This window comes from Ostrea edulis, chromosome 5 (assembly GCF_947568905.1).
Source record: "Ostrea edulis chromosome 5, xbOstEdul1.1, whole genome shotgun sequence".
NCBI classification, from domain to species: domain Eukaryota; kingdom Metazoa; phylum Mollusca; class Bivalvia; order Ostreida; family Ostreidae; genus Ostrea; species Ostrea edulis.
Window position 1 is genome coordinate 64,398,768 of NC_079168.1, and position 20,731 is coordinate 64,419,498.

At 34.9% G+C, this 20,731-nt stretch overlaps 1 protein-coding gene across 12 annotated transcripts in view; it reads left to right on the forward strand.

Moving 5' to 3' along the window:
• The window catches only part of LOC125649467 (ras guanyl-releasing protein 3-like), a 61,430-nt gene that overhangs the window by 13,675 nt on the left and 27,024 nt on the right, over positions 1–20,731 (forward strand). For 5 of the 12 annotated variants that reach the window (XR_008802992.1, XM_056165122.1, XM_048877020.2 and 2 more), the window contains exons 3-5: positions 7,780–8,047; positions 20,206–20,406; positions 20,598–20,703. Coding sequence is in view for 11 of the 12 variants with exons in the window: in XM_056165122.1 (XP_056021097.1) it covers positions 8,002–8,047; positions 20,206–20,406; positions 20,598–20,703 (353 nt within the window). In the remaining variant the exon portion in view is untranslated. Of the gene's footprint in view, positions 1–368; positions 644–1,340; positions 4,353–6,693; positions 6,852–7,779; positions 8,048–20,081; positions 20,103–20,205; positions 20,407–20,597; positions 20,704–20,731 lie in introns of those variants that run through there. The other 7 variants (XM_048877019.2, XM_056165119.1, XM_048877018.2 and 4 more) reach the window with 7 other exon arrangements.

Consider the following 20,731-nt stretch of genomic DNA (forward strand, 5'->3'; position numbering starts at 1 on the left):
CAAGGTTTAAAGTATGGGTTATCTGTGTAAGAGCAAGAGTTAGGCCCATGTGAATGTTGTGGCTTATGGGCCTCATGTTTCCCACAGTGCTACTGGACTGTCCATTAATATAACCGCATAGAAAGTGAAGGGATTGGGAATCATATGCATGCATGTCAAATGTTGATAGACAAAAGTCTATCAATCCATTTATAGTTTAGATTGTATTATGGTCAGTAAGCTGTGGTAAATACTGTCTGATGTGACAGGTATTGAATCTGGTATATCAGTGGTCTATACCTACTGCTATCAGTTGATTACATTTTGGATGTAGCCCCTAAGAGAAGTTCTACAGGGACTGGTTATTCGGTGGTATGTATGGAGTTCTTGTTAGTGCCACTGCACTATTTCATCTGACTGTCTCGATGAACTCTGTGTGGAGAGGGAAATAGTCTTGAGCGTCAGAAGGAATTGATTTTTTATTTTAAGGAATCCCGTCAAATAAAAATACAAAACATGATGGTCGGTCCATTTTGACACTATGTAAATAGAGCTGCCTCGGCAGATGCGGTCCTGAAAGCCTTGCGTAAAAGATTACGTCAGTAGGCCTAGAGAGATGGGCATTTGATGCTGCAGCTCAGCAAATTCAATGGTTTCTCTTCAGGTGAGTTGGCTTTTTAACATATTAATCCCATTTTGTGTGACTGATGTATAGTACAGCAGACTCTGCAGAGGGTTGACATTTATATAACAAGAGGTGTTTAATGATAGTTATCATTGTCCTTTAGGTCTGTTCTAAAGGGCTTTATTAAGATGGAATACAAATTTATTACAAGGAAGCAAGTTAAATTGTCAGCATCTCTGACTTGTCAAAATAGATACAAATTTATGAATTTTGAGTGTTTTATCTTTAGAGGAAATATATACTTTGGCATTTTTATTTGACAGTCCAATAACAGTCAGATATGTTGTGCAATATTGTCTAAATATATTATGGCACTTTTACAATTTATCAATGTTGATATGGATGACACTTGTATATGACTTTTTAGTCTTTGGATTCTCCTGAAACTCCTTTGACTGTGGCAGGTAGCACTGATGTGAAAAGAGTTCTCAACTTTTATAAAACTCTAAATCCTATTGATTTTGCTTGTGACAATGGAGATAGGATTTTTTGTTATCCAACTGTGAGGGATAAAGTGATTAAATTTATTTGTTTTAGACTTGAAGGTCAGTTATGTGTGCTTCAAAATACAAATTAAACATAAGCAAATAAACCTCCCCCGCTCACCTATCCTAGCGATTAAATATAGTAAATATACAAACAAGAGTTTTAACAGTACCGTAGCTGATGATAAACATGGATAATCTGGAGTGGATCTTTGGGAAAAATTGCCGGATATATCATCCAGCCTGCTTACATCTTAAATGAAATATTTGAATAGGAAACAGTGAGCAATTTATAAGGAAGAGATTACTTTGAATTGTTTGATGGAAACAGAGAATTTTTTTTTTTTTTTTTTTTTTACAAATTTAGTTAAGAAATATACAGGTGTGTCTGCTTGTGTTATTGATGACCAGGTCACCGCCTGTAAGATTTGTCTGTACGGGCACTTTTCTAATCAGGATTTTGATGTGTAAGGTAAGTCCTCATTTGTAGTTAATATTGGTCTTTGTCTTCAAAAGTTTCTCAAAGAAATGTGAAATATAAAAAAAGAAATGGATGGTTTATTGTTTTGGTCCTAAAAATGTCTTTACTACGTCGCCAAGTACCATCGTCATAATGCATGCAATGGTCTATGGTATTTTAACCAAAGTATGTCATCATTACGGCCTTATTAGGCAATAGTTGTCCATTTGATATTACTGAGATGGTGTCACTAGGAGAGAAAAAAAGGCATCACGATGAAGAATAATTGATTTGTAAAAATAACTTGCGTATGGTTAACCATTGGTCGCAAAATATAAATGATTGGAGTGACCTAGGCTGCAAACATTTTCAGAATTTTTATGGGGAAAAGATTAAGAACGAGCCCTCAATGACAGGCTTTTGAATAGCCCATAGTATTGATTGGAAACCCCCTAGAAATTGAAAATAATTATTTTCATCAGGGAAGACCCTGGATGAGGAATGTGCTGTTGGTATTGATTTTAGTCAAGTATACATAGGTTTGGATTGTATTAAGGTACAGCCTCTGATTCCTCTGATTAATACTGCAGGTTTCAAGGCATTGGGTGCTCCATACTGCAGGTTTCAGATTTTGCAGTGGGTACTTCTGTATTGTCATTGGAAACCCCTGCAATCATATGTTCACTGTTACAGGAAATGCATTTAATGAAGTGTACTTTCATGTACAACCTACGACTGCATCAATTGAATTGAACCACACAATGATTATATCATGGAACAGTGTAAATATTTATGAAATTTGTGTCATTTCAAAGGTGAGGTTAATGCGCTGCGTAGGGTAGATTGAAATGGGGGAAGAACAATACCTAATATCACAGACAATGGAAACACGAATGTTTACAGATGAACTTTCTACTATGCTGGCAAATTGGTCCTCAGGAAAAGTGACTATCAAAGCCATCATCTTAATTAGCCATAATTGATCCTAGTAGATATCAGAGTGTATTGACTGGCGTTGATTTTATCTAGTCGAGGATTTGCCACAGCCATTCTGTGAGGAATCTGGAAGTGGTCACTTTAGATTGTGTTGTCGATGGATGTTAGAACATCACCTTAAGCATCAAGTTGTTTGCTCAAGTCATAAGGATGTCCAAAAACTCGCTATCTCTACGTCTACGAGCATTGCAAAGATGTCTAGCTCTTTCTGTTTTTATATCTACATGTAATTTTTGTGAGAGGAAGTTGTACTGAAGGTTTATATTTACATACTGTCCGTTAATGCTTTGTTATGCTAGTGGTTACATGAAACAATTGTTTTGAAGGTCATGTGAAGTTAAGGTCAAGCAGTAATAATTTTAATGATGTCATAATAACTTATAATTTAATTGTTAAAATTTGATTTGATAAAGTGAAGACATGCAGCAGCAAATAGTGACTATTATAGGTTGTTTGCACTCTTGATCAGCGGATGATATTTTAATACGAGATGCATTTATCACATGTTAGTATCATATGGTACTTAGTACACAATCAATATTTAATGTAGATGCATAATTTAGTATGTATAATCTTTGATGCAATGCGACATTCTGTACTAAGTAGTTGGCACTGTGGACCCTACATGTTGCAGATAGAGTAAGAAAGTGATGGAAACTAAAATCAAATTCACAGATTCATCAAGTCATTAGAAGGGAGTCATGTTCAATCTATAGCTTGAGAAAATCTAATTTTTTATTGTAACTTGTTCTGACTGAGTGAGCTACAATTAAAAAGGTAATTGAAGGAAATGGATTTAAATAATCAGCAAGTTTTACATTTCTAGTATTTAAAGTTTTAAGTAGTGTGTGAAATCCAGATGATATTACTTGTAAGTCGTCATGGTGAGAGAAGAGTTTGTATGCAGTAGGGGCATTGTTATATTTTTTTTACTTCCTGTTTGAGGTAAAGAGCACTGATGATCTAGGAAATGTGACGACAAATACTGTCTGTTTACACTGAGTGAGACAATGTGATATGAACAGTACATGTATATGTTAGATGGCAGGACTGTGTGTCAACACTTTTAACGTGTACTAGTCTCGAGTATTACAGGCTTAAAACATGTTATAAAATTAGTCTATCTATCAGCTATATTAGTTGTGTGTAATGTTAAATCATATCTGAGTACCATGAAGTGTGAGTAGCCATGCATTACAGCACAGGAGAAATTGGTGCAGTTCTGTGCTTTATGTAATCCAGTTGGAGGGAACTTGATTTCATCCATTAGTGGAATAACTATTCCGTAAACCTTCAAGTTTACTGTGTATTTCAGAACAATAGGACAATGCAGTATGCAATAAAATGATTATGTGTATGATGTGATTAGGGAAGCTAGTTTTAGTATAGGTGGTACATGCCGGTTGTGACAGTTGTGCGATAAGGAAAGTAGCCCTGAAGGCAAGCCACCTGTCAGCGATGTGTGACTCGGGTTGATGGATGGTCCACATCAGTGCAGGACAACAGGTCAAACAAATACTGTGAGTGTGTGCAGGCTTACAGTCACTGAGGAGTTATCTATTGGATTATTGACAGTTATCATCCAAAAATATTATTTTCTGGGTAGTGGATTCAGGTATGCGTATGTGTTTGCTGTGTAAACAGCTTAGTGGATAACATTCTGTCAGACTGGTCTAAGGTTCTTCTGTGGTTGAATTAGAGGAGGAACTTAATACTGTTTAAGCAAGGTATTAGAAACACTAGACAGGTAGGCATACAAACACTGGGATCTATAGATCTTAGATATTGAGCTGCAGCTGTATGTTGCCTGACTTGTTGTGATATATTTCATGTAAACAAAATTTAATATTGTGAATGTCGTATTCAATGTCCTTACTGCCCTAAAAAAGATGTATTTAAGTTTGCTGATGATATCAGTTTAAATTGAAAGTATTGTCAGTAATATGTGGATGTCACACTTTACTTTATAAAGTAAGGGTGAGTGCCAAAAATGTTAATTGAGACAAGAAATTTTCTGATATTTACAAATAACCTGTTTTATGATAATGTATTACTAAAATTAGATATAAAGAATTATTAAGCTTTGGTAACAATTATGTTTAACAGTTTGCACAAATCATGTGCATCCCAATTTTGAAATTGACAAAGTTAATTTCATAAACACTAAAATGTCAAATATGAACTACCGGGGATCAGAAATGACTGTTCTCTCACCTGAAAGCAGTGTTCACTCTGCACCATCCATTCTCACTGTGTTTTGCCTTGATGATGGCAGCATAATGGCAGTAAGTGGTAAAGTGTTTTAATGTACAGATTCTCAGACCTTAATTTCCCTAAGATTTTAGAGGGTATCAGTGAAGGTCATTTCATTTTAATAGCATGCACATCTTTTGATAGGGGGGGGGGGGGTGTATTGTGTTATGGAATTATTAGTCCAACCATAATGCTTTGTCCAAGATGATAACTTTTATATGTCTGATATTGATATAGTCGTACTTTGTGGAAATATTCCTTTTCCTTATGGGATGCCAGTGTGTCTTGACCTTTAATTTAAGGTCATACCTCTAATGTCAAGGTTACTGAACTTCAATGAAAATTGTTTGTTCGACTCACCAATTTGACACGCTTTGTAGCAATAACATACTTGGTGCAAATGTTCTTTTATTATGAGAAGATATGTCATGACTGCTTGTCACCTAAGGTCATATTTTCATGTTCAAGGTCACAAACTTGCATTAAAAATTGAAAATTCATATGGAAACAGATTTTATACCACTAACCTATACTACTAGATACATATTGACAGATTTAATCCTGTACTGTTGTGGTATATTTACTTCTGTTATATAAAGGAATACTGGTATGTATATATAATTCATAGGGGCTCTATATTTGCTGAAATTTCTGCTATTAATTGTTTCAAAATTAAATGTATTTTGTGCAAAAATCTCAATGCTCAGCTCAGTCCGTTTGATAAAAATGATGTAGAACCAGATTTATGACATCATAAGCATGACATTTTACTGCCATATCTGGTATTTTGACATATTAAAATGTCTATATTTCATGCGGTCTCATAGGAAGCATCGCATAAAGAAATTTCTTTCTTTAAAGCTTTGAAATTTTTTTTATGTTTTATGCAGTCCCTGACTGTTATCACATATATTCCTTTATTGTTAGATTGCTAGTCAGTGGATTAACAACGAAATTCAATCTTGAATTTTCTTCAAACAATGTCACTACCAGGTATTTTTTCAGGCTTTTTCACTTTAGAAAGTCATAAAAATTTACATTTCAGAAAATTTTCACAGACATGCATATGGCTATAAGAAAAACCAACTATTGGAGAAAAAATTTACATTTATTTTTAGCATGTCAAATTCACTAAAGAAAGCTTTAATTTTAAGATCAGAAATAGCAATTATTGTTATTTAAGTCTTAAATTCTAGGTAATGCAACAAATTCACTATTATATCATTTCTTAGTAATAAGGGACCAGTACAATACCCAGTAAAGTTTACTTAAATGACTAATACCTCAAGACTCTTGAGAATTTCTGTATGTGTGTTGTAAAAATAAGATAAACATCCATTTTCTGTTTCCTACAGAAATTTTTCTTTATAAGGCTAAATTTGCTGGAGAGAGTTGATTAGCTGTTGATATAGAATCCGCTCTCAGGTGCTGTCTTTGGTACAGCATATTGAACCGAGCCAGCGTCTGCTATAGGGTCTGATGAAGCAGCAGTGAGGCTACATCTGCTGTGGATTGTTTCTGCAGCTATCATTAAACAAGGCGATCAATACTTGACATTTTTATGATACAATGAACTTCTTCTATTGATTGGCTATCCTTCTATTCATTGTGTAAAATGGGTGGAATATTGAAATTTTGGGGGGATTTCGGACCTTTCTGCTTTCTGTATGTGGATTTTGCATACGACGGATTGATATAGAGAGGTGGTATGGATGAGTGAATATGAATATCAAGAGGTCAAGAGATTCGGGAAAGATAGTTATGTGCTTTGAATCCAATGATGTTTTTGCAGTGTGCATTAATGTGGATTCAGTGTTTGCCTTTGCAAATTGCAGGTCAAAGGTTTCTTCCATTGATCCACATTCTAAGAATTCCTCGGATAGCTGAATTGATCGTTTGGTTCTATTGCCTCTTGTAGATGTAAAGGAATTTCTAACGAAAATCATCTTTTGCACAGGCGATCAAAGATCCACTTCAAATGAGAAAATTAGGGGTGGGTGTCACTGCATGCAAACTCTATTGTGACTTGATTTTGTAATCTCTGAATTTGCGTAACAGATTTTAGTAGCATGCACTGCATTCTAAAGGCAGATTTAGTGACAGTTTAGGCAGATATAGTTGTGTTTTTTTTTAATAATTTTTTACAAAACAGAAATTAGGCTTAGTTCAGAATGTTGTACTGTGCTGATGATTTACGAATGTAGAATTTATTTGAGCAAAACATATGCTTGATTTGAAATTTATTCATTTGATGTTCAATCAGCATATTCTACCCCACCTATGTCAATTATTAATTGATAATTGTCATCTGGTATTTTCTTTTTGTCTGACGAATTTTGTCATAAACTCTCTGTTCACACATGAGAGTATTTGTTTTTTTCTATGAATAATTGAAAACCTTTAATATAAAAGAAGTTGTAAAACAAAGAGATATTAAAAAGGATGCAAGATACACCTTCAATCTGGCATTCAGGTGGTGAAAAGGTTAATTTGTTGATATTTTTCTTCAATAAATGGGATAAATCACATTTAGATATTGATCTTCACAGAGAAAAGAAGTAAACGGAAGGTCATTGGATAATGTAAATAGCCAATGATTGGTTCAGAATCTGTCCTGATAGTTGTATTGATATACTTTTATAAACTTTAATGTAATTCGTGGCATTTACAGATGGTGTGGGAGTGCTAAGGCTTAATGTGACCTTAACATCGTGTTTAAATTAATACTACAGCAGGGAAACAAACTAGAAAGTACTTTAATAAGGTTTTTTTTTAAATACCAGTGAGTGCTAATAAACATGTACAATGTCATTAGATATAGATTTAAGCAGCTGATGCAAAAACTGTAATAACAGTGAAACAGTTGTTGACGATCCCTGTGTACCTAGTTAATTAGTATAGTATATACTTTGTCATTACAGGTATGTGATGTGTATAAAAAGCCAGTAGGAATTGCATGCAGTCGCGTGTCCGTGGAACATTGGATTAGTTAATCCCTTCAACAATGTCATAATTTTCATGGAGTATATTTATGTTTTCCTTGTGGATTACCAAATGTGATAAAAAGTACAAAAGAGTTCACAGATTATTGAATTACGTCAGGACAAATACAGACTGAGGGCTCCCTGAGGCCGAAGAGCAAGATGAAAATGTCCTTTGATAATTCCAGTGAAGTTTTCCGAGTGGACGGTAAGTGTCATTAATCCACTGGTACGTGTAATTGTTGTGACTCATCATTTGTTTCTGTTTGAAAGGTCTTTGTCACTCAGGGTGGTACACATTTATATACTCTAGGTAATAAAGCTGCATTGGAATCCAGAAATACTGAATTTAAAAAAATTAAAAGAAAAGGTCTTATTCAAGGACTTTAAGTCAAAAAGGGCTTTTTGTGAAAATTATTACATGCTTAAAATTAAGCAGGGGTGGTCAGTTGATTGGAAACTGTATTGTTAGGAATTTATTTTATTTTTTTTTAAATTTTTTATTTTTTTTATTTTTTGCCTTAAATGCAATATGTAGTGAAAACTAGCCAAGTATTACCATTCTGTATCATTGATATTGTTAACAACACATCTATCATTAAGTCTTGATGTCCTTGATTCTTTAGAATGGCAGCTCTCTTTATTTGGTACTGCTGGGGCTTATTGATGGTTATTTTCCATTCTGGACCTCACTGTGAGCTGCCAGTAGCAAAAATGAAAGTAGAAAATAGCATCCAATATTCAATGTTTGTCAGATGTTTGCACAAATGCTTAAAGGATTAACTGATTTCACACTAACATTTCCGGGGAAAGTATCACTCTTAGTCGAAGTCTGTAGAAAAATCCAATAAGTTAAAAATATTTTTGAGTTGAGGGTCTTAATTCCATTGGTAGAAAACACTAAACAGAAACATTTTTCATTGGCCCAAGGGATCATATCTCACATGGGAAAACCCTTTCTCATGTGCATTATTACCAGTGTGAGACCGACATTACTCAAGAAAGGCGAAAATAACGAACAGTGATCAATCTCATAACTCCTATAAGCAATACAAAATAAAGAATTGGGCAAACACAGACCCTTGGGTATTTCAAAGGTGGGATCAGGTGCCTAGGAGGAGTAAGCATCCCTTGCCGACCGGTCACACCCGTCATGAGCCATATATCTTGATCAGGTAAACGGAGTTATCCGTAGTCAAAATCAGTGTGAGACAGCCATGCAAGATTTTTCTTTCTTGCACTGCTAAGACATCCTTGATTATGATGTCATGTATTTTCTATGATTTACATTACACATGTAGACATAAATATTTTGTATTGAATTCGATTTGATGTAGTTTTCTGATGGGCAGCCTTGGGATTTTTAGTTTTAAATTACACATTAAGTGTAAACCATTTTTGGGTATGCTCTTTCTGACTTTCTAATTACTTTTTACATTCAAGTTCAAATGAGGATTTTGATAATTTTAAATCATCTCAAAGCTCATGAATTAATATACTAAACTGCAGATGAAATGTGAGAAGACAATCTTTCATTATTTACTCGTGTGGGATTGGGAAATTCCACCTAGGAGACAATAAGATTCATGGTCTAGGGCTCGACAAAGCCTCATCCTAGACTGAGAATCTTGTACCCTCGGTGGAATATCCCAATCCCACACTCTTATTAATGAAGGATTCTGTTAATCTCACATGAGAAAACTCTAACACATGGGGAAAATCTTAACACATGGGAAAACTCTTAACACATTGAAAAACCACCCTTTCTCACATGGGAGAACTCTTTCTTACTTGAGTAATAATGGGAGAAAAGATTTCCCTCTCTCTGAGAGAGCCCCAGTTTCATGGTGCTTAATGTAAATACCATAGACTCAACCTGGATGGGCACCCAGCACAGATTAACCCACAGAAATTGAAATATTTTGATTGCCTTCAGGATCACATGCAGTAACCCTTTTTGGTTGGCTGTGGTGGAGAAGGTCGTAAAATAATGTGATACCACAATATTGTTGAAGAACAGGAAGTGAAGGAAATAGATGGAAAGCCATTATTACCAGCTTTTATTTCAGGAAGAAAATTTAATTCCTAGCATTATACATGTTGCGTAAATACATGTAGTGTAAACTGAGCCAGTACTCATGCCCAAAGGAAATCCAACTTATACAGGTTTCACTGTATTTGCAAGATGCAGGCAAAATTTCTAAACAACAATCTGGAAATTCATAAGATTGAATAGTAATTATGCATGGTACATGTTTTAAAACCTTAGGCTATATTACAGACTATCAGAAGTTTTTACAATACTTACTAGGAATCTGTCAAATCACTTCACAAACATGTACAAGGATCAACAGGAGAGTATTAAACTTCATGTTGGCACATATTGCCATTAGGTACTAAATTAGCAACATATTGGTAGTTTAGGAACCCTAAAAGATGTAGATGCCTAATAATTAATCTGTTTATTTGTCAATACTTTTTATGCCCCCAAGATGTGGGGTGGGGGGGGGGGGGCATATTGTTTTGTCCTGTCTGAAACTTTAACCTTACTAATAACTTTTGAACAGTAAGTGCTAGAGCTTTGATATTTCACATGAGTATTCCTTGTGACCAGACCTTTCCATGGGTACTAAACCTTTTGACCTTGGCATTTGACCTACTCTTTTAAAAAAAAATTGACATTAGTCATAACTTAGTCATAATGGTAAATATTAGAGCTTTCATATTGCACATGAGCATTACTTGTGACAAGATCTTTCTACTGGTACCAAGATATTTGTCCTTGTGACCTTGGCCATCTTTGGAATTGGCCATTATCGGGGGCATTTGTGTTTCACAAACACGTACATCTTGTTTTAACCAGCTGTGTTAGATATGTCTGTGGACAATGGTGCAGACCATGGCACAGGCATAGATTGTGGGGTCCAAATGTTAAGGTCACAATGTGATGATGCCTTCATAATTGTGTTACAGTATTGCTTATCTGACCAAATTAATGTTAAAGAAAAAAACTAATAGGATATAATTGGGTATAGAGAGGCTGTTATCTTCTAGTTCATTTTATATATATAGGCATTATAACCATGACAATGCTGTATGTGATCCTTCTCAGATCCCATGGGAACAATAATCCATATCAGATCCCATGGGAATAATGAACCTTCTCAGATCCCATGGGAACAATGATCCCTCTTAGATCCCATTGGAATAATGATTCCTCTCAGATCCCATGGGAACAATGATCCCTCTCATGTCATGGGATAAATTATTCCTCTCAGATGCCATGGGAACAATGATCCCTCTCATATCATAGAGCTTTATATATCTATCAGATATTTTATATGTAATTGACTTCATATGACTTGGCAAGTTGTTATTGATGTCAGTAGTGGGCAGGAATATTTCAGAAGTTGATTGAAGTTTTCACCCTGTGAATCACATAATTACTTGCATCTTAGAATTTGATCACATTTCCATCCGTGTTAACATCTTCACACTTTGTACACTGTTTGTGAATTTGACATATGTACTGTTTTCAATGGGACACATTATATAAGGAGCTTCATGTGTTGTTATGACTGCTGTGCACGGTGTCCTAATAAGGATTTGTGTTATCATTGTATACTTAACATAGAAGGATGTAAATATATCACAAAGGAATATCAATTACGCCTGAAATATGGGTAGCAATTAGTCGGGGTTTTAAGAGGCTGACTTTGAAACTGGGAAATATTGGTGATTTGAAGCAGAGCAATACATTAACACTCTTTTATCAGGTGTCAATGAACCATGATCCTTAAACTATTTTCTTTAAATAGCTCACTGAGGAAACATTTCACTTCATGTCATCAATTATTGCCTAATGTGTATTTTTATAGCACCATGTGAATTCATTCATGTTGTATTATCAACAAAAACCAAAACTACTCAATTCCATTGGTAAGACTTTCTATCCGATTCAAGGTTCCCATGACTCTTGTTTCTTGTAGCATCTGTAGATTGGTTTTGTTTGGAAACAGTTCAACAAAGGGGGAAGGACATTGGTGTGGGGAGGTGGCCATAAGAACCTGCAATCTGAGGAAAGAATTAAAGGCACTAATCTACCTGTATTTAATTCATCCCATTATTCTGACTAAATTAAACACTAATGACTGAGCTAATTATGCATAGTAATATACATTATGCCCGGATGGCACAACTTGTACAAAATTTTTAAATCATAGGAGAGGTTATGAAAATATAATTGATATATGAATAATTGTGTATTGACACAAAAAAAAACCCTCATAATTTTATATTGAAGTTTGGTCTATCTGTTCGTGTTAGTCTTTATGCAAATTTGACCTTGATGTTTGAATGATGTTTGAACCCTGTGAGGTATATAGACACTTTAATGCTCGTATTTTGGGGAGGGGTTAAAGGGCATATCCTTTTACTAAAAACAGATATTTGATTTATCAGCAATTAATTGAGATGGGTTTGGCCTTAAGTGTTCATATTTGTATAGAGAAAAGCTTACCTGAGATTTCCTCTAGAGTCCAGGGTCGAAGTGATTAGGAATTACCTCAGTTTATTCTGAATGGTTTGGACTTGGATGTTATATTTGCATCATGTGTTTATCTAATGAAAAGCCTGTCTGAGATTAAATCTGGAGTCATTGGGTCAAAGGCATAGAGCAAATTTGCTAAAAATCGATATTTGCATGGTTTCTCAAAAACAATAACTTGAAGAGGGTGTGTCCTTAGATGTTGAACATATCAATTTGAACATGAATAACTTGTCTGAAATTGCCTTTAGGGTCAAGTCAAAGGGCTCTAGTACTAATAATATATATTTGGCTTCTCATCAATATTCATAAAACCTTGTCTTTGATTTCCTCAAGAGTCATGGGATTAAAGGCCATGGCCTTTGTTACTATAAATAGATATTGATATATTTAAAATAGCATTTTTTCAGTCTAAAGGACCTATATATATCCTGCAGTATGGAGCTAAGTAAGAAACTTAGCAATGATGATGGGGTGGGGAGTTCAACAAACATATTGTTTCTCAATTAATTTACACAAAAAATAAATGATGTGATGCTTCCAATACCAAAATATTTTTACCACCACCAAGATTACAATAAGGAGGTACTCTGCATCATCATAATGGTTGACTTCCTTTAAAAACATGGAGGAAAAATCAATAGGAGCAATATTTGACTTTTCCCTTTCAATTAATACCTAGCTGAGTAGCTCAGTAGGTTAAATTAGCATACCGACTGCTAAACTGTAGGTCGCAGGTTCAAGTCCAGCAGGGCTTTTAAAAAATTTTCAGATTACCTTATACTAAAACTGTATTTTTTGACAAAATAAAGTAGATTTGAAAAATTTCTACTTCAAAATATTGTTGTACATATCCTCCACTTTTCATCTACATCAAATTTCTCTGGTGTAGTATACCTCCTTAAATGTCCTGTATATCTGTGTGTTTATAAGTGTGTGTGTGTGTGTGAGTCTGTCTACCTGTGAATATTAGATTGATATGCCAGTAAATCAAGCAGCAATTTTCAGTACACATCACCTGCATACAGCAATCACCAACTGATGCAATCAAGCATTGGGAGATTTTATCACATTTATTTGGAGTACGTGTGTCTTTTGATTGAACAAGCAAAACTTAATGTGGACGTTGTTAAAAAACATTGGTAATAATTGCTTCACATTATAAAAGGAATTATTTCAAGTCATTTGTCAAATGGAAAGCAGAACATATAGGTTTGAATAATTTCACAATTTTATACACAGCTGTTCATGACTTAAGTGTTTGGAATGAAGCTGCTGAGAGCTTTACATTGCATGATACCCACCCCACCACCACCACCACATGACAAAGGTGCAGTCTATAGTACAAGTATTACAAAAGAGAGTTCTGCTGAAATTTACCAGTGTTCTTGATAAAGCAGCAAGCAAAGATTGCAGGGTTAACTAAATTTTTTATTGACTGAGATATATACTCTTGATACTTTCTAGACTCCATGATGGAACTAAATTCATATTGTTATGTTATTAATTGAACTACCAATGCCATCTTGGAGATTGATATTAAGTTAAAAAAAAAAGAAAAAGAAATAATAATAATAATGTAGTAGCTTTCAATGCAACATGTCTTGCCATGTACAAATGATTCATCATATCAACTCATGATACACCCACCAAATGCATGTATACACACATGTATACTTCTTTTGTGAAAATTTAATGATTTGAAGGAGGTAATGGGTTGCATCCTCATGTCAAGCAGTCTGTATTGTTTTTCATGTTACTTTAAGCTCAGATTCATATTTTCATTCATTTTCTCTCCTTCTTTCTCTCTCTCTGACCTTAAAGAGAAAGTCCCAGAGTCAACCATGCAATAATATATTATGATCAAGTCCAATGGCAAGCATGATTGCTCCTTGGCTAGGTGACCACTTCGTGTTACACAGACAGATTTGGGAACTTGGTAGAGGTTTGCAGTCTCTGGAAGTTCTTGTCTTAGATGTATTTTATCTCCTTAGGTTTTGTGGGGATCCGGGTTAGAATAGGTCCTCAGTACCCCTTGCTTGTCGTAAGAGGCGACTAAATGGGGCAGTCCTTCGGATGAGACTGCAAAAAGCAAGGCCCTGTGTCACAGCATGTATGGCACAATAAAGATATCTCCCTGCTCAAAGGCTGTAAGTGCCGAGCATATAGGCCTAAATTTTGCAGCCCTTCACTGGCAATGGTGACATCTCCATGAGTGAAAGATTCTCGACCAAGATGTTAAACAATATTCAACCAACCTTTAATAGGTCTTGTTTTCATATAGATGCAGGATTTTAACAAGATACATGTGACTTCTTCTCAGGGAGAACTCTTACAAGCTGTTTTGATAATTAGGAATGTATTTTTACATTTTGCAATCTATATGGTTGGAATGTTATGAAATGAATTATTAATGTATGTTAATTTTGCTATAATTGCATGATGAGTCCACAATGCACTTTTTAAACATTAATAATTGCATTACCGGTATATAGGAAACAATTACAGGTTGTAGTAGTCAAGTACAGCAAAGGTATTTTTTAAAGTAAAGTCAAGTCATGCATAAATGCATCTACTACACTACAGAGAAGGCAGAGAGCATCATGAGTGAAAATAGACAATATACAGGGTATTTGAATGACACAACTTGCATCAAGCCACTTAGTAAATTCATCATTGTTCTCAACTTAACATTTTCAGGTCTTCTATTTTGATAGGTCTACGCCTTTAGTCTAGTGTCTCTGTCTCGAAAATTTCAGTGACTGCAATGCATGTACATGAGACCTTGTTTTGAAGGAAAAATTAATACATGACCTTGTTTTGGAATTATGAATGGAGGGTACTTGTTTTGGACAGTCTTCCTTGTTTAATTTCCTGCTCTTCTATATAAGCATTAGTACTGTTTTTGTATTCATGAACCATATTTGCATATATTTTATCAATGAGCAAACAGTTCCTTGTTTATAGCTTGCATTGCACAAGAGAATGTAATGCGTTCTGTAAGGGTGACATTTAAAGCAGTGGAGGAGGCAATCCAGGTCAAACTGACAGGTAGAAACAAATTCATTTTCTACACCAAAAATGTGTGCAATTTTTAGTTGCATGGCACGTACTGCTTGATATAATGTGTGCTCATGGTACTAAACATGCCTACACTTAGTATTGGGTCAAAACAAAGTCTGGGCTAAAGGTGCAGCATTACATTGTGTGCTACAATTCTATTTTGTTTACTGAAATATCCCCTGAAGAATACCACAAAAAACTAGTCTAGACACGTAAATTATTCCTTATTTTCATAATTTGTATTTCAACTGTTTCTTTTTTTTAAATCTATGATTTTTATGTCAATTTAAAAGATTTTATTGAGAAATACTAGATACAATTGAAACACTATTAGATTGATTGATTAATTGTATATTGTTTAATGTCCCTCTCGAGAATATTTCACTCATATGGAGACGTCACCATTGCCGGTGAAGGGCTGCAAAATTTAGGCCTATGCTCGGCACTTATGGCCTTTGAGCAGGGAGGGATCTTTATCGTGCCACACCTGCTGTGACATTGGACCTCGGTTTTTGCGCTCTCATCTGAAGGACCACCCCATTTAGTTGCCTCTTACGACAAGCAAGGGGTACTGCGGACCTATTCTATAAATATTAGTATATGAAGTACTCTGTATTTTGCATGTAGTTAACAACAGTATTTTCAAGTTGAAGCTCTAAATTCAAGACTTTCAAAAATAGAAATCTAACATTAACCTTGTAATCAAGAGGTTGTGATCTCTGACTTCTGCAGACTGGATTTTTGCCTTGTGTGAATTTTGCACCAGAAGTTGAAAATTTGTTCTCACCTCCATTTTGCCAGATTGCTATTTTGCAATGTGTAAAGCTGTTTCATTGTTTCAAACTAGCCTATTTTAAATTTAGATAAAGAAAACAAGAGCATATAAACACATGGGAATAAAAATTGCTCCTCTACGTATGGTTTTACTCCAGCTGCCACCAGTGACTATGTTTTAGATAGTGCCACAGATGATGGCAGGTCGATCCATAGGGACTGCTGTCACAGAGTCAGCACTGATATTTTCTTGACTTTACACTTTTCCTTGTCATTTTTGTTTTCCTGTTTTCTGTCGACTCTAACAGCACCTCTCTGCTGAATGTAGTCTATCGGTAAATCAAATTAGTATCCTCTTATGGTTGTGTAAACTCTGATCTGATACCAGCAAGCTTAGAAATCTGAAGGTTAAGGTACTGAAAAGTGTTTCTTCTCCTATCTATGCATCACTTATAACACACACAATTCTAATTGTATGCCTTGTGATTGACATTGAATCTGCAAATCAAGCATTTTGCAATCAATGCAACATTTATTCATGTAGTTCAATATTGGATATTGCTTACCAGCACTGACAGCAAACATTTATCTGTAGGAGTATAAAAGTTAGGATCAATATCTCTGTGCCCAATGAGGTGATCCAAGAATTTTAAGATTCCTGTCCATTTGCTAAAATGTCCCATTGTATAATTTTTTTATGTGTCCTGCACTTGGTTTTTGGCTGCAAAATGCCGAAACAAGGTGTTAACCTTCGACTAATTTAGTCAACTACTTTGATTTCTTTGAGTTGAGATTCCAACCTTCTGCAACATGTCAGTATTGTGTGTTACATGTGGACAATGTTCATCATCATTTCACAACTTCAATGCTGTTGTTGCCTAATTAAAAAATTATGCCCCAGAAAATGATAAAAATTATACAATAAAAATACTTGAAATATTTTCTTTAAACATCATTTATTAGTGGTCAAATATAATTTTTAGAAAATAGATAACCATTTTAAAACTCTATTGGGATATAAAGTAGGGCAATTACATAATTTAATCATGTAAAACCCAAAATGCAATATGTACTGCCCCACTTCATAATTAAGCCAGTGAAGTTTCAAAATGGTTACTTGTTACTTGTATATGCATTTGAGATATAAAACAGGCAATTTTAAGATATAAGGCTAACCACCTGGCATTTATCCATAGTGACACTGACCTAGTTGACTTCATCCTTTATTAAATCAAGATTTAAATTAAGAGATATTTTGGCTGTATATTTCTATTTTCATCATTCTAAAATTGTGTGTATATATGTGTAATTGAGATGGCTAATTGTGTGTTTGTATGTGTAATTGAGATGGCTAGGTGTCTGTATGTATGTGTAATTGAGATGACTAATTGTGTGTTTGTATGTGTAATTGAGATGGCTAGTTGTGTGTTTGTATGTGTAATTGAGATGACTAGTTGTGTGTTTGTATTTGAGATGGCTAATTGTGTGTTTGTATGTGTAATTGAGATGACTAGTTGTGTGTTTGTATGTGTAATTGAGATGACTAGTTGTGTGTTTGTATGTGTAATTGAGATGGCTAGTTGTGTGTTTGTATGTGTAATTGAGATGGCTAGTTGTGTGTTTGTATGTGTATTTGAGATGGCTAGTTGTGTGTTTGTATTTGAGATGGCTAGTTGTGTGTGTGTATGAGTAATTGGGATGGCTAGTTGTGTGTTTGTGTATGTAATTGAGATGGCTAGTTGTGTGTTTGTATGTGTAATTTAGATGGCTAATTGTCTGTTTGTATGTGTAATTGAGATGGCTAGTTGTCTGTTTGTATGTGTAATTGAGATGGCTAATTGTGTGTTTGTATGTGTAATTGAGATGGCTAATTGTGTGTTTGTATGTGTAATTGAGATGGCTAATTGTCTGTTTGTATGTGTAATTGAGATGGCTAGTTGTGTGTTTGTATGTGTATTTGAGATGGCTAGTTGTGTGTTTGTATGTGTATTTGAGATGGCTAGTTGTGTGTTTGTATGTGTATTTGAGATGGCTAGTTGTGTGTGTGTATGTGTAGAGATGGCTAGTTGTGTGTGTGTATGTGTAATTGAGATGGCTAGTTGTGTGTGTGTATGTGTATTTGAGATGGCTAGTTGTGTGTGTGTATGTGTAATTGAGATGGCTAGTTGTGTGTTTGTATGTGTATTTGAGATGGCTAGTTATGTGTTTGTATGTGTAATTGAGATGACTAGTTGTGTGTGTGTATGTGTAATTGAGATGACTAGTTATGTGTTTGTATGTGTATTTGAGATGGCTAGTTGTGTGTTTGTAATTGAGATAGCCAGTTGTGTGTTTGTAATTGAGATGGCTAGTTGTGTGTTTGTATTTGTAATTGAGATGGCTAGTTGTGTGTTTGTATTTGTAATTGAGATGGCTAGTTGTGTGTTTGTATTTGTAATTGAGATGGCTAGTTGTGTGTTTGTATTTGTAATTGAGATGGCTAGTTGTGTGTTTGTATGTGTAATTGAGATGGCTAGTTATGTGTTTGTATTTGTAATTGAGATGGCTAGTTGTGTGTTTGTATTTGTAATTGAGATGGCTAGTTGTGTGTTTGTATTTGTAATTGAGATGGCTAGTTGGGATGAAGCAAAAGCCTGAAAAGGTAGACTTAATTTAATGAACGTTTTGAAAGTTGAGGAATCTCAAATGGAATGTATTACTCGTGTTTCAGTACATATCTAGCTATTGAACCATGTTGCTGTGGAATCATTTTCTTTCGATTCAATTCATCAGTTAAATTTTACATTTCCACTACACATGACGTGTGAAAAAAGGGGGATTAAATTAGCCATGCCGTAGATAAAACTTTGCTTGTAAAACTAACCAACTTTGCATGTATAATAATAATGGAAAAAGTCTGTCGAAACATGTGTACACCCATTGCTGCAATGCTGTATAATTATTATTGTGTAGATCTGAGTAAGCTGATTTACACAAAATTTAATTTTCAAAAGATTGAATCACATATGAGAAAACAGATTTCAATAGAAAGATTACATTAGAGATAGTAGCAGATTCGATATAAATAACATGTTCAGTGCACTGACACCTGATGTACATATTTTTGTCCAGTGAGTGTGAAATGATAACAGTTTAATATTGTGTTGGCTGCACATGTAATTTCTGGCATATGTAATTGTGTTTTGGTCATTGAAAATATTGATAAAAAAAATATTGAAGAATTGCTGATATTGCTAGAGACATCGTTACCCTGATCTAAAGATGTCAAGGACTTGAATATTTACATACTTTGTAACATCGTGACCCTACAGTGCCTGTGAAGAATTACACATGGGACATAGATATAATCATTGACTAAAATTATTGTACAGTCATATCATTTTTCACTAATCACACTTAAATCATAGAAAAATTCTTAAACTGGCACTTAATTACAATCAGATATAGTAAATTTTCTATCTATTCCTCAAAATGATGCTATGAATTGAGGACTAGCTGCAATGTGTTGTGCGCCCCCTGTATTTAGGGGGAAATAACTCACACTGCAATGTGAAAAAATGTATCACATTAATAACAGCATTGGGGTCTCAACAGTAATGGGTGGCATTTTTTGTAATCATGAGAATGAATTAAGACAAACATATTTATGTATATATTAACATATGATATTGGCATATTGCAGAGGGTGGAAAACTGGGCTACATGTAGAACATCCATCTTAGAAGAAATTCAGCCCGTTTGATTTACGTTGAATCTGACTCTTATACATGTAATGTTTCGTTTTGTTTGATATTATTGTGGATGTGATGTACATTGGATCCACTCCACTGACTGCAAGGAAATGCTGTTCTGCGTACAACCCTGATAATATTATTTGGTGGTAGGCCCCATATTTCTCTCCATTCAAGTTCCACAAGGTGCATGGTTTATATATTGAATTAGTACTAGTATTTTAAAAGTTGTGCAACTTGTTTCTCTTCCAGATTCTCTCCCCCTGCCTCCCTCCACGCCCCCACCATATTCCCGGCTACAGGTCCATGACAACCGCTTGGTCTCGCAGTCATCCACAGGGTCCTCAGAAAGCAGTCTAAGTCACATGACCGAGGAGAAGCCAGTGTTGCCGGGGGTGACAGTGCGTGCTGCCACTAAAGAGAATCTTGTACAACTTGTTGTACAGAGCATAGGTTGGTGATAAGTCAGCCTGTTGTAAATATGTCTTTGATATCAATGCATTGGTTCCAAGAATCGGATATTGAGAGGAGAAAAAAAGAGGAAATCTTCCTTTGGTTTTCCTAACAGGTTTAAAGCTATGCTGTAAGGATCTTTCTGATGTTAAAAACTGAGTAACAAGTCTTTTTTTAATTCTTTCTTTTAGAGCCAGATGGACGATTGATAGGAGGCAGTGATTTTCCGAGTGTTTTGTTTTTAATGCACCAATGGTTTATGACCTCAGAACAGCTAGCCAGTGCTTTCATTGACTTGTATCCTTGTAAGCTACACGAGTGGTAA